Here is a 12,359-nt window from a genome sequence, read left to right on the forward strand (position 1 = left end):
CTTACACTTGCACCTGTCACCTGCCTGCCACACTTCTTGTTCTTGTTTTGATCCCATGTATGGCACTGCCCCCTCCCCTTTCCCCTGGCACTTTTCCCCTCCCCCCTCCCCTGCACTTTCGCGATCTCAATGTCACGTGGCCTAGTAACATTGTTGTCCCTGTCCTCCCTCTGTTCCCCCTTCCTCGCCTCATCGCGCCTTGAAACACTTGTGTATAGGCACGTTACAAATGCCATATCATATCATATCATGTTCAGCTGACAAAAACTGCAGGGTAAAATGTACAGAAATGCTTAAAATAAAGAAAGCACATATTTTCTTCAAATAGGGGCAACCAAACAAATTCCTCTAAGAAGACGACATACAAAATGATACTAACCCAAAGTGAAACCATCCACTGGGCGATTTGTAGCAGAAAAGCCTGCATGGTTCCGATTCATGGATACTAGTAATGAGAGACAGATAACTCTGCCAAATATTTACTACCTGCACTCCACCAAGATTGACGGAATCATTACATTAGTCCTTTCATTATCCTTGCAACCCTAGGCATTCAATACAGAGCTGTACGATTTGATATTACCCAGATCCCAGGCATCTCTAATGAAATCCAAAGCCCTAGGTAAAAATGTGATAGATGATGAACAATCCTAAAAATCAGAGGATGAGGGTATCTTTGCGGATACAAGAAAAGATTTGAATTTCTTACAAGGATTTAAAGAAAAATAATTTCCAGAGTGAGAGTCAAAGAACCCCAGAAAAGAAAAAGAAATGTTTTGATCATATAATTTAGCTATTAGCCAGAGTGTCGAAAAACATTGTTTGTTCAATCTGCACCTTAGACTGACCTCCAAATAAATAATTAGGGTGTCATTCATACGTGAAGCCAACACGTCTATATGAAAGGGTCCCCATCATACACAAAGTCTAGAAAGTCTTCTTAATAGAACCATGGACTTGTCTACTGAGGAACTATTGGACAGCAAAGGAGCAGAATAATGATTCAAATGTTTTATGTGGACTGAAGACCCCTGCTGACATAATCGCAACACCTTGTATCCCAAACTACCCGAATGATATAACATCTGACCATGAACCAAAAATGAACCATTTCTTTGTCAATCATGGCCTTCACAGAGCTAATATTAGCTACGATATTGTCCAGCTTGGTGTTATCTGAGACAAATGCAGACAACATTGCAGCCAATGAGGGTTCCATCCCGGCAGGTGTCACTGTCTCACCCGCCGAGGCAGATTGCACAGCAGGTGCAGTACTCAGTGTTCCGCCAAGAGTAGTAGCAAAGGAATCCATCGGGCTGCTTAGGTTGGCTGCCCCTTTTGTAATTCCTGATACCAGCAATGTCTCAGCAGGTATATCTGCTTCTAGGAGGGCCAGCTGTAAGGATTTAACAAGTCGTAGCAAGGGGTCAAAGGCCCTCACTCCTCCCCACTCAACAAATGCAGATACCCTCAAAACCAGTCGCACACCCACCATTCGGACCATCATACAGGCGCTGCAGTATGGGCTCCAATAACAAATAATGTTTGAATGGGGCTCTTCTTTACCCCCTCACAGTATGTATGCAGTGTTGATCACAGAAATAGTTAGGATTATCCAAATAATAAGGACACTAGCTCCCAGTCCTCACTGACTCTGCCTCCCACTAAGGTGTATAAACACAAACATGGACTCACAACGTGGACCGCTGCAGGCCCGGGCCTCAAGAAGGAATTATAGCTCTCCGGTAGTGCCCCCTGCCTCACTCCACGCTGCCTTCAGCCTCCCCACTGCAGGAGGCCACAGGGAGTCCAGGCACGCTGCCCGTCGCAGCAGATAAAGGATTTATGACAGGGCCCTCGGATCCATCAAGGAGCGGTCCGCTCAGCGAAGCACTTCAGCAGCACACCTAGGAGTGCCAGAGACGAGCCATGAATATCCTCACCCTTACCGGGGATTCACAACCCGGTTTCACACCAATCCCACCATGGAGCAGCATGCCTCCTGCCTCACACTAGCAAGCCGGCGCCGACCCGGGAGAGCCAAGCTACACAGTCCACCGGCCACCAGCAGACACCTCTGGCAACGATTAGATCACAAAGGCCGCACCCCTGCCCCAGATCTGTAGTTTGCAGCCACCTTTGCTTCTGAGCCAGTCCAGGCTCACACCACCATCTACACCAGTGGTTCTTACCTCCAGACTATCGAAAGAACAGTCAGAATGCAGGATAATCGTTAACAGGATTTCGTTTGGGCATTAGCCTCATGATCAAGCGTTCATGTCAGTTGTCACTCAGCAGTGCCCCCTCCAGATTGGAGTTCTACCAATCTTGGGTTTGCTTGCTCTTTGCCGAATCCATTGAAGATTGGCAGATAATGGTGTCGTGCTTGGAATTTGTGAACACCCGGTAGTGTATTCTTTCAACGGTGGTTTGAGCAGGATGGCCTGGTTGATTTATTGTGTGCTAATGTATATGGGCCTCATTACGACCCTGGCGGTAGGGAATTAACGGAGCTGTTAGAGCTGCCGGCCCCGTTAACCGCCTACCACCTCATTACGAGGTTTGCTTGCGGGACCCGGTAAGGACGCCTGGTGAAACCAGGCATCCTTAGTGGGCCCCGCGAGCAGACCAGGATGCAAACAACGGGCAACTTCTATGCTGCTTTCTATTTCTCCTATCAACTCTAACTGCTACTCTATCTCCTATCCTATCCCTCTCACTAAATCTTAAAGGAAGAAGTTCAAGAGGGACATCCTTGTCTCAACCCAAACCTCCCTATCGCAGATACCTACATCAGTGCTTCCTCTAGGCAGACTCTCACCGTCATCCACTTTGTCATTATCTCACTACACCTATGAACCCCTCATATGGCCTCGGCTCTCTCCCCTATCTATTCCTCTCCCATTAATTGTGGCATTCAGTGGGAGTTCCTCTTGGCCTCCTTCCACTCCTCCAAGACCATTATTAATGTCTATCTAAATGGCACTGTCTTGTTCCAGGACCTTCAGTCCAATCTTCTCCTTTTCGTTAGGCATCTCTGTGCCTTATCAGCTTCCTTCCTTCTCTCGCTACTCCATCTAGCACCTCTCTGGCTCCTCTGAAACCTTCTTCTTCTGCCACCTCTCTGTCACCTACCTCCTCCTCTCTGGCTACTATGTCACCTCCTGCTACCACCCCTTCCCACACTCTGGTCCCTCTACCACTTCTGCTGGGTGTACCACAACTCAGTACCCTCCCCTGGAAGTCTTTCAAATGTGGCAACCTACTCCACATCTCTACTCTCAACTCTTGCTCTACTGTCAAACACTCCTCTGACATCTGCCACTTCCTGGAAGAACTTGACCTTGATGTCGTTATTTATTTTATTTATTTATTGTTTGCTTGTTAGGTGCTTATACAATAAGAAAATATTGTTTCAAAGCGCCCAATAGTCAGGGAAGGATCAAGGGTGGGAAGTACATTTAAAAACATAAACATTTAGAGCAGTAGGTGGAAAAGATAGAGGAACAAACCTACTATGCCTTGTGAGTATTCAGAATGTGCAAGTGTTCTCGCTCTCATTGAGACATGGTTCGATGGCTACACGATCCCCTCTGAGCCAATAACCAATCAACCCACAGGTGGATTAGCTCTGATCTTTCCTGAGTGGGTCCCTGCTTCTGTCATTCCTATGCAGGCCTACACCTTCTTTGAATGCCTGGTCTGCAGGCTCTCTATCTCTCCTAGCCTCTGTCTGACTGTGGCCATCATGTGCATGCCACCTGGCCAGGTTGCCCTCTTCCTCTCAGACTGGGATGACTCCTTCTCTTCTCTCCGTGCCTCTACCTCTGAACTTCTTCTACTTGGAAACCTCAACAACCACCTGGATGCTTCTAATCCCTCCACTGGGCTCTTCCATAACCTCTTTGACACTCTCTCTTCCTCCATTCTACCCTCTGGTCCGACACACTCTGCTGGACACACCTTGGATGTTCTCATCTCCTCAGACATCCCCCTCTCTAACGCTCTCACCTCTCACGCTCTCACCTCTCATCTCTCTTGGACTGACCACTTTCTACTTTCCTCTCACCTGAAACTCTCAGTACCCGAGGCAAAGTCCACCCCAGCACTGCCACCTACCTTCTCGGTCATTCAGCCTGTTAAGCGTGTGTGAGTGTATGCCTTTGCCTCTAATTTCTCTTCTCCTCCTACTCCTGTGGCTGACTCACAATCTAACACATCCCTCTCTAACCTGCATCTTTCTATCCCCAACACTCTGGACATCCTTTCCCCTGTCATTAGATTCTGTATGAAGCCTACGTCCAAGTGAAACTCTTGGTATGACTCCAACCTCACCTCCCTGAGATGCAGGTGCAGGGTGGCTGAGAGGATTTGGAGGGCTTTGTGTGCATCCTCTGACAAATTGGCCTGCCACCTGCTCCAAAGGCAATACAGACTCCAAGAAGAGAGCCCACATCAATCCTGCATCTGTGTGGCCTATAGCAAGATGGCCAAACTCTTTAAATCTGCAAGGAACTTGCCAATCCTTCTCCTTTTCCTTCCTAAACCCTCTGTACGGTTGTGGCTTCTCACTTCACCACTAAAACTCATGACATCCTGTCCTTGTTCCCCTCTCCGTCTAGCTCTACCTCTCGCAGCACTTCTTCGGCGGCCTCTCTCTCTCCACCTCATTTCTCCTCTTTCTCTCTGACAACACCTGACAAGGTTTCTAAGTCTGATCTATGAAAGTGACATCCAAACAGGTGCCTCCCTGCTCCTCCACAACCATCAAGGACTACATTGACACCCTCACTACAGCCTTGTCCAAATCTGCAATCACTCTTTTGCCACTGGATCTTCCCCTCTCTCCTCTAGCACTCCCTTGTGCACCCCCTCCTCAAAATACCTGCTGATCCTACTTATCCAGCGAACTACAATCCGATCTCTATCACTGCTTTCCTGGACAAACTCCTGGAAAAGCTGGCCATCTCCCAGCTTACTCTCCACACTGAATCTGTAGTTGGTCTCCATGACATTAGTCAGGCTTTAGAGCAGCCAGAGGCATGGAAAATGCTCTCCTGAACACCCATGAAGATCTGCTCTCTAAATTGGACTGTAGCCTTCCTTCTGTCCTCATTCTCCTTGACCTTACTTGTGCCTTTGACATGGTAAACAAATCCATCCTGATCAAGCGACTGCATGAGAACCTGGGCATCATGTATCAGGCTCTGGAGTGGCTGACCTCCTACCTTCGGGACTGACCCATCAAGGTCCAACTTGGGTCCTTTCTCTTCACCATCTCTCTTTCCACATGTGGTGTTCCCCAGGGCTGTAACCTCTCACCCTGGCTCTTCAAGGTCTACTTGGCCCCCTTGGCCAACCTGATCTCTACCTTCTCCCCTAACTTCCTGTTATAAGCTGATGACACTCGGCTCTCCTTCCGCCTCCCCTCAGCCTCCTCTCCTCTCTCGCTCATTCCTGACTGTCCATCTGTGATTCAGGATTGGTGTGCCTCCAACGACCTTTGCCTTAATGTCAGTAAAACGGAGATCCTTCTAATTAGGACCCTGCTCCCGCTTTCCCTCTTTTTCTCTGGCTGCCCATCTTGGGCCCTCGTCCTTCGTCTTCTTGTAAGGCAAAAAACATTGGTGTCAACTTTGACTCCACCCTCTCCTTCTCTCCATAAATACATCACAGACCTTGCCAAAAAGGCCCATTACCAGCTGCACCTCCTCAGAGATATTCTTCCTTTTCTCACATTCACCCAGAAGCTCACTGTCTTTGGAGCCCTGGTTCTCTCTAGGCTGGAGCACTGCACCAGCATCTTTCTCATTGTTCCTTGATTTGATTTGAGTTATTTGTATGGCACACACAACAAACTAAATCGTATCCTGGTGCAGTTGGAGCCAAAAGGTGAGAAGCGTAAATTGGCAGTATAAATAGATATAGATGCCAGTGTATATCAAAGAGAGCCATAAAGTAACCATACAAGCTTGAAATGTAGGCTTTTAAACCTGCTCTAATGATTGATAGGGAATCTGCCCTTCTTAAGTTAAGTGGGCGGCTATTCCATAGTCTTGGTCCAAAAACTGAAAAGCTACAATCCTTCTCCTACTATACGGGCAAAATGTCTGAGATTCATATTAAATTTGTGGAATACTCGTGAAGTACTATGTAGAAGGACATTTTTACCATATGAACAGAATTATTGTCGATATTGTTTAGAAATCAAAAAGAGACTCTGCAACATATTGTAGTAGAGTGCACAAAATTGAGGATGGTTTTTGAAAAGTACTTTAAGAGAGTATTAACTGCGCAAAGCAATTTAGATCAAGATTATGTATGGCAATTTTTATTCTCAAATCTGCGGACAACAGTGCAAATTGCTATAGTGCAATATTTAGATATCATCTTACCTGTATGTACAGGATGATTATTTTAGGAGATGTTCCTTATGATTGATTTCTGAAATGTTAAAATGTGAATTTGTATGTGTGCTGTTTTAAATAAAAAGTTTTGAAATTGTAAATTATGAATTACTTTCTAATAAGTAATCACATGAAAATAATGTAATCATTTTAATTCTGATAATGAGATGCAAACATTTTTGAAAAGTTGTTAATTCAACTAAACAAATAAAAAAAAATGTTTTTTAAAAAGGCTACAATCTCCTTGTGAGACACAGTTGGTCCTAGGAATAATAAGTAAGCATTGATCTTCTGACCTTAAAGCCCGAGTCAGGGCAATATTGCTTCAGTTTATTTATTAAGTAGATTGGTGCCAGCCCATGAATAGATTTGTACACCAGACACCCAATTTAAAATGTTATGCGGTCTTCCACCGCTAGCCAGTGTAGTGACCGGTGGAAACCTGAAATTGACTTATTCTTGGCAACACCAAAGACCAGTCTTGCTCTTGCATTTTGGGCTTTATGTATGCAGTACATCTGTTTGTTCAGGGCTGTGGCCAGGTGTCCATTGCAGTAATCTAATTTGGAATTGACCAAGGCTCCCACAACCATCGCACGGTCAGGGGCAAGTACATAAGGCAATGCTTGGCATAGGAGACAGATCTTATAAAAAACAGACTGTATTTTGGCTGAGAACTGACCATTACAGCCCATAGCACTCTGCCAAATACAGACACGATTGTTTACCTTAGTGGAATATATACGGCTGGTCCTCAAAAAATGAAGAGGTGGATCACAACTTGTTCCCACAAGCAAGTGTTTGGGACCAAATAAAATCAATTCATTTTTTTGGGTTAAGTTGTAGCCAGTATTTTTCCATCCACATTCCTATTTCTTCCAAACACTTGATCACCACAGTAATAATCCTTCCTTCCTCTACTTTCTGCCCTCTGCACCTAATCCAGAACATGAATGCACGGCTTATCCTTGCCCTCAAGCCCATGGACTGTATCTCTCCAGCCATGAAATCTCTTCATTGGCTCCCGGTGGCTTCAAGGATCAAGTTCAAGACCCTCTGCATCGTTCACAAGGCTTTCTAAAGCCAGGGCCCGCACTACATCCAACTCTCTCTTACAAAGTACCTTTCTTCTTGAGCCCTTTGTTCAGCTACCTCCAACTCTCTGAGGGTCCAAAGGTTCTCCAGGCAGAGAGTGGAGGGTATAACTCTTTCCTTTGCAGGTGCCTCCCTCTGTAATGGCCTCCCTGCCCCTTTCAGTCTTGAGTCGGACCACCTGAATTTCCGGAAGCAGCTCAAGACCTTACTTTTCTCCTCTGCTTTATCTCTCTCCATCCCCTGCTGACCACCTGCTGACCACCTGTCTGCGGTGCCAATTGGTTGCTTGGTTACCCTTAGAGTTTCACTGGGTTCCAGGCTCCACCATGATCAGTCTCCACTGCACTGCCTCTGGGCCTGCTGCGCACTTAGGTTCTGTAACTTTAACCTCTACAGTCCCCTGCCTCCTTAAACTTACCCAGAGCCATGCTGCCCTAGCTGCACTTACAGCAGGAGGGCCTTTCTGGGGGCAACCATGGTTTCCCCCCTATCAACAACCGCGCCGCCAATTTCGCGGACGGCGTCGTCTGAACAGGTAGTTGAACAAAGCGACATACCAATTTTTAATCTTGCCAAAATTGATCTTACATCTCCTCAGATTAAAGTTCTCTCGAAAGGGCTTTCATTTGTGCCCTCACAAAAAACGGATTGGTTTGAAACAGAACTTGAGGTTCGCCGGTTCCTTAGAACATTGCGCCTCAAAGTTTTCTTTAATGAACATGGAGGAAATGAGCAGGAACTAGACACTGGCTTACGAGCCCCTTCAACCTTCAAGCCCCAAGACAATGAAGTCACAAGAGAAATTTTGACCTTTGAAAAATGTGTCCTTCGAGATTTAGACAAACTCAAAAGTAATTCAAAACAGAAATCTCTTAGACATAATCTCTCTAAATTAGAAAACTCTGCTCTCATTGAACTATCCAACAACCCCTCCATTGTCATAAAACCTGCAGACAAAGGAGGTGGAATTGTAGTTATGTCTAAGGCTCAATATATCAACATGATGGACACGCTATTACAAGATGATGTCAGCTATAAGAAACTTAGGAAGGATCCCACCCGAGACATTCGCACAGAAATTGAAAGCGTAGTACAATTTGCTTTAGATCGCAAATGGATTACGGAAAAAGAATCTAAATTTCTCATTACCAGTCAAAGTCGTATTCCGACTATGTATTCTTTACCTAAGATACATAAAAATCAGGAAAACCCACCCGGAAGACCAATAGTGTCAGGCTGTGGTTCGATTTTAGAACCACTGTGCAAATTTATTGACGTATTTCTGAAACCTATTAGCGTAAAAACTGAGACATACCTCAGAGATACGACTGACACTATTACTATCTTTGAAAATCTTGAATTTGACAACACTACTCAATTACTGGTGACAATGGACATTCAATCCCTCTATACTAGCATTCCACAAGATCAAGCGATAGAATGCATGCGAGAAGTTCTCCTGGAATATGATTCTCAGGATCGCGTTCCACATAACTTCATCTTGGAACTTATGGCCATAGCTCTCAACAAAAATTATTTTGAATTTAATGGCCAGTTTTTCTTACAAGTAAAAGGTACGGCCATGGGGGCTGCTTTTGCGCCGAGCCTAGCGATTCTCTTTATGTTCAAATTTGAAACTCGTCACATTCTATCTTCCACCAATCCCTTCCGCTATTCTATAACCAAATGGAAGAGATATATCGATGACATCATATTTATTTGGACAGGCACTAAAGCCGAGCTAATACTCTTCTTTGATTGGTTGAATAACGTTGATCCTAATATCAAGTTCACCATGGAGTCTAGCAATATTCAGATCCCTTTTCTAGACTTAATAATTAAAGATGATTTTGGAAAATTGAAGTGTTCGCTTTTCCGTAAAACCACAGCCCGTAATACTCTCCTACATTACTCCAGCAATCACCCTCGGCATATTAGGGATAATCTACCCTATGGCCAGTTTCTCCGGATCCGGCGAAACTGTTCCGAGTTATTTGATTATTATGAACAAGCAGATAAGCTTAGTAGTCGCCTTAGAGACAGAGGTTATCCTAAACGATTGATCACACAAGCGTACAAAAGGGCTCGGTTTACTGACCGTGACAATTTGCTCACGCCCAAACAAAATTCCAATTCAGTACTGGATAAGAACAATTCACAGATGACATGTGTATTGACCCATGGGCCTCAGACCTTCGAGATTAAAAAACTCATCTCGAAATACTGGCCCATTGTCAAAATAAATCTGCCAGACACACCTCCTCCCCGCTTTGCTTTCAAGAGGGGCAGCAATATTCGTGACAAACTTGTGCACTCTTCCCTTAAGAAAGCCGCCCCCAGAATAGGTCTGTGGGACCTGAGGACCACCACAGGGCATTTCCCTTGTGGATCTTGCTCTGTCTGTCAATTCACCAGGAAAATGAAGGAGTTCAAAATTGGGCCAAAAACATGGACATTTACCACTATGACAAACTGCAAAACCGCACATGTGGTATACTGCATCCAATGCCCGTGTGGCCTTCGGTATGTTGGTCAAACTTCACGACCGGTACATATTAGAATATCAGAACATCGATCTAGAATCAGGTGTAAAACACTTACCGCACCCCTAGTAAGTCACTACATTGAGCTACAGCACTCTGCTAATGACATATTATGGTGGATTCTGGATGTGGTCAAAAATACGCCCAACATAACCCACTGCCTCCTACAGAAGGAGGCTCGATGGATCCATCGTTTATCCACTCACATTAATGGACTTAATGAGGATTTCAGTCCAATTTAACATGTTTTGGCTTCCATCCCACACCTGGGTTTTGCCTTGCGGGCGGCTGCCTCCTTCCAGCAGCATGTGTTCTGCTCCCCAGCCGGACGCTTCTCCGCAGGCTTCTGTCTGCTTTCCGGTGCGGCAGCTTCTCTTAGTTGACGTTACAGAGGCCGCTGTCATGGCGCCCTTTTGTATCCACCCAAGTGAGTGACATGCAGGTGGGGCAGCTCTCAGCCTATCCACACATCTTGTTTTTAGGCCCAATGAAATGGCGAGTTAGGCCTCCTGCCCTCTTTAGGCTATATGAACATTCGTGCTCGCTTTGCAGAGTGTTGCGAGAGGGTTTCAAGAAAGGCTGTTCCCCTCGTACATCTGCATTATACTTTGGTCAAGTCGTTATAGGTAAGACGCGATTTTTTCGTGGGTTCTTTCTTAAACACAGTTTAGTGTTTACTGTATATATCCGTCCATTCTTCTAACACGATTTCTCGTGGGTTCTTTCTTAAACACAGTTTAGTGTTTACAGTATATATCTGTCCATTCTTCTAACACTATTCATCATTTTCTATTTTTCAGAGGCTGTACACCTTCTATGCCAGTGATATGGGACCACACTAGGCTACCCGACGCATGTGCTCTCCGCACTATATACTCCACAGACTGCACCTTTCAACTGTGCATGCTATCTAGTTACAGGATTTAATCCACATGTGAGTACATACCTCTACACTCCTCTCCCCATTTGGATAACCTCTATTTGTACTTTTCTTCACTTTTATTCTGATAAGTTCCCCCTTCCATTTCAGTTGTTGTTTTTTTCCAATGTGAGTCCTAACTCGATGCAGTTACACCAAGGGCCCTGTTGGTTCCACTCTTCAGGCATTACTGTTGTGGGCCCCTGAGCCCGTTTTCACGCCTGTTTTTCTAACTTATCCACAGCCTACAAAATTGAGGTAATTTATTTCCTAATTTATTCTCTTTTAAACAACAAGGGCAACTTTACTCAAATTTTGGAGTTCGCTCCCATTATGCTTTTAAATTTAATTTCATTTTCTTTCATGTCTGCTTCCCCACAGGGTTAAACTGTTGTGAGGTTCTTTCGCCCTGAGGAAGGCAACTTTCAACTATGTAAAGAAACTATGGCCAGACAGGCGGCATTTCAGCCGAAACGTTGTTGTGATGATGTCAACCTTGATTTTTCTTGAAATATTTTTTTGACACCTACACGTAGGCAGACCTGTCATTAGGAATATTGGAGTTAGAGTTTGAGAGGATACGGTTGTTCTGTGTAGAGAAGGAAGAACTGTTTACCTTAAGAACCGTCCATATATCTTCTCTCCACTAGTACTCCATTCCTTTTTTACTTCTTCTTTGTGACTTTACAACAAAGAAGAACCTATTTTAAAAAATATTTTTTTCTGCTTCTCAAAAAAAGAATAATTGATTGTTTTCTGTTCTTTAAACAAAATTGTGAATTACAACTGTGAGTGTTTTAACAATTTCTGTTATACTTCTTTGTTATTACAACCTTTATGCTCATCAGGATTTTCTTTGTCTAAATAATAAACTTTTCAAATAATTTTCTAGAAATTTGCCCTTTTTGTTTTCAGAGAATTTCATAAAAATGCATGATACCAGAGTTTGGTACTTTTTTGAACAATTTAATCATGTTGATTTTGCTAGCTGCACTTACACAGCACAATGCTGCCCTGAATGCATTTGCTCCTTCCCTCTCCCTGACACTTTCCCTTCTCCCTTCCCCCTACACTTGGCGTTGTCACACTTGCACAATCTGAATGACACAGAGCCTAGTAATATAATTTGTCTTGTCCTTCCTCTGTCTTCCCTCCTTTGTTGTGCCTACAAACACTTGTGTAGAGGCGCGTTATGAATTATTTATCCTATATCATGTGGGTGGTATCCTAGTTTACATAAGGGGTCTGTAGGGTAAGACCCAAAAATCAGTATTATAAGGGTAATCCAATGAGCTAATAAAAAGTGCATCAAAGCAAGAAATACACTTTTAGTACATGTAACCGCATCTGGGAACAATTCACAAATCATTCAATGTTACATCATAAAATGGCTGA

The 12,359-nt window shown here is 44.4% G+C and overlaps 1 protein-coding gene across 1 annotated transcript; it reads left to right on the forward strand.

The window, feature by feature from the left end:
* Positions 1 to 9,110: 9,110 nt before the first annotated feature.
* Positions 9,111 to 11,834, forward strand: LOC138527779 (uncharacterized). The gene is made up of 2 exons (XM_069639058.1): positions 9,111 to 10,979; positions 11,076 to 11,834. The coding sequence occupies exon 1, from the start codon at positions 9,124 to 9,126 to the stop codon at positions 10,285 to 10,287; it is 1,164 nt and encodes a 387-aa protein (XP_069495159.1). The 5' UTR covers positions 9,111 to 9,123; the 3' UTR covers positions 10,288 to 10,979; positions 11,076 to 11,834.
* The last annotated feature ends 525 nt before the right edge of the window (positions 11,835 to 12,359 follow it).

Source organism: Ambystoma mexicanum, chromosome 7q (assembly GCF_040938575.1).
Source record: "Ambystoma mexicanum isolate Mex_15411 chromosome 7q, UKY_AmexF1_1, whole genome shotgun sequence".
NCBI classification, from domain to species: Eukaryota; Metazoa; Chordata; class Amphibia; order Caudata; family Ambystomatidae; genus Ambystoma; species Ambystoma mexicanum.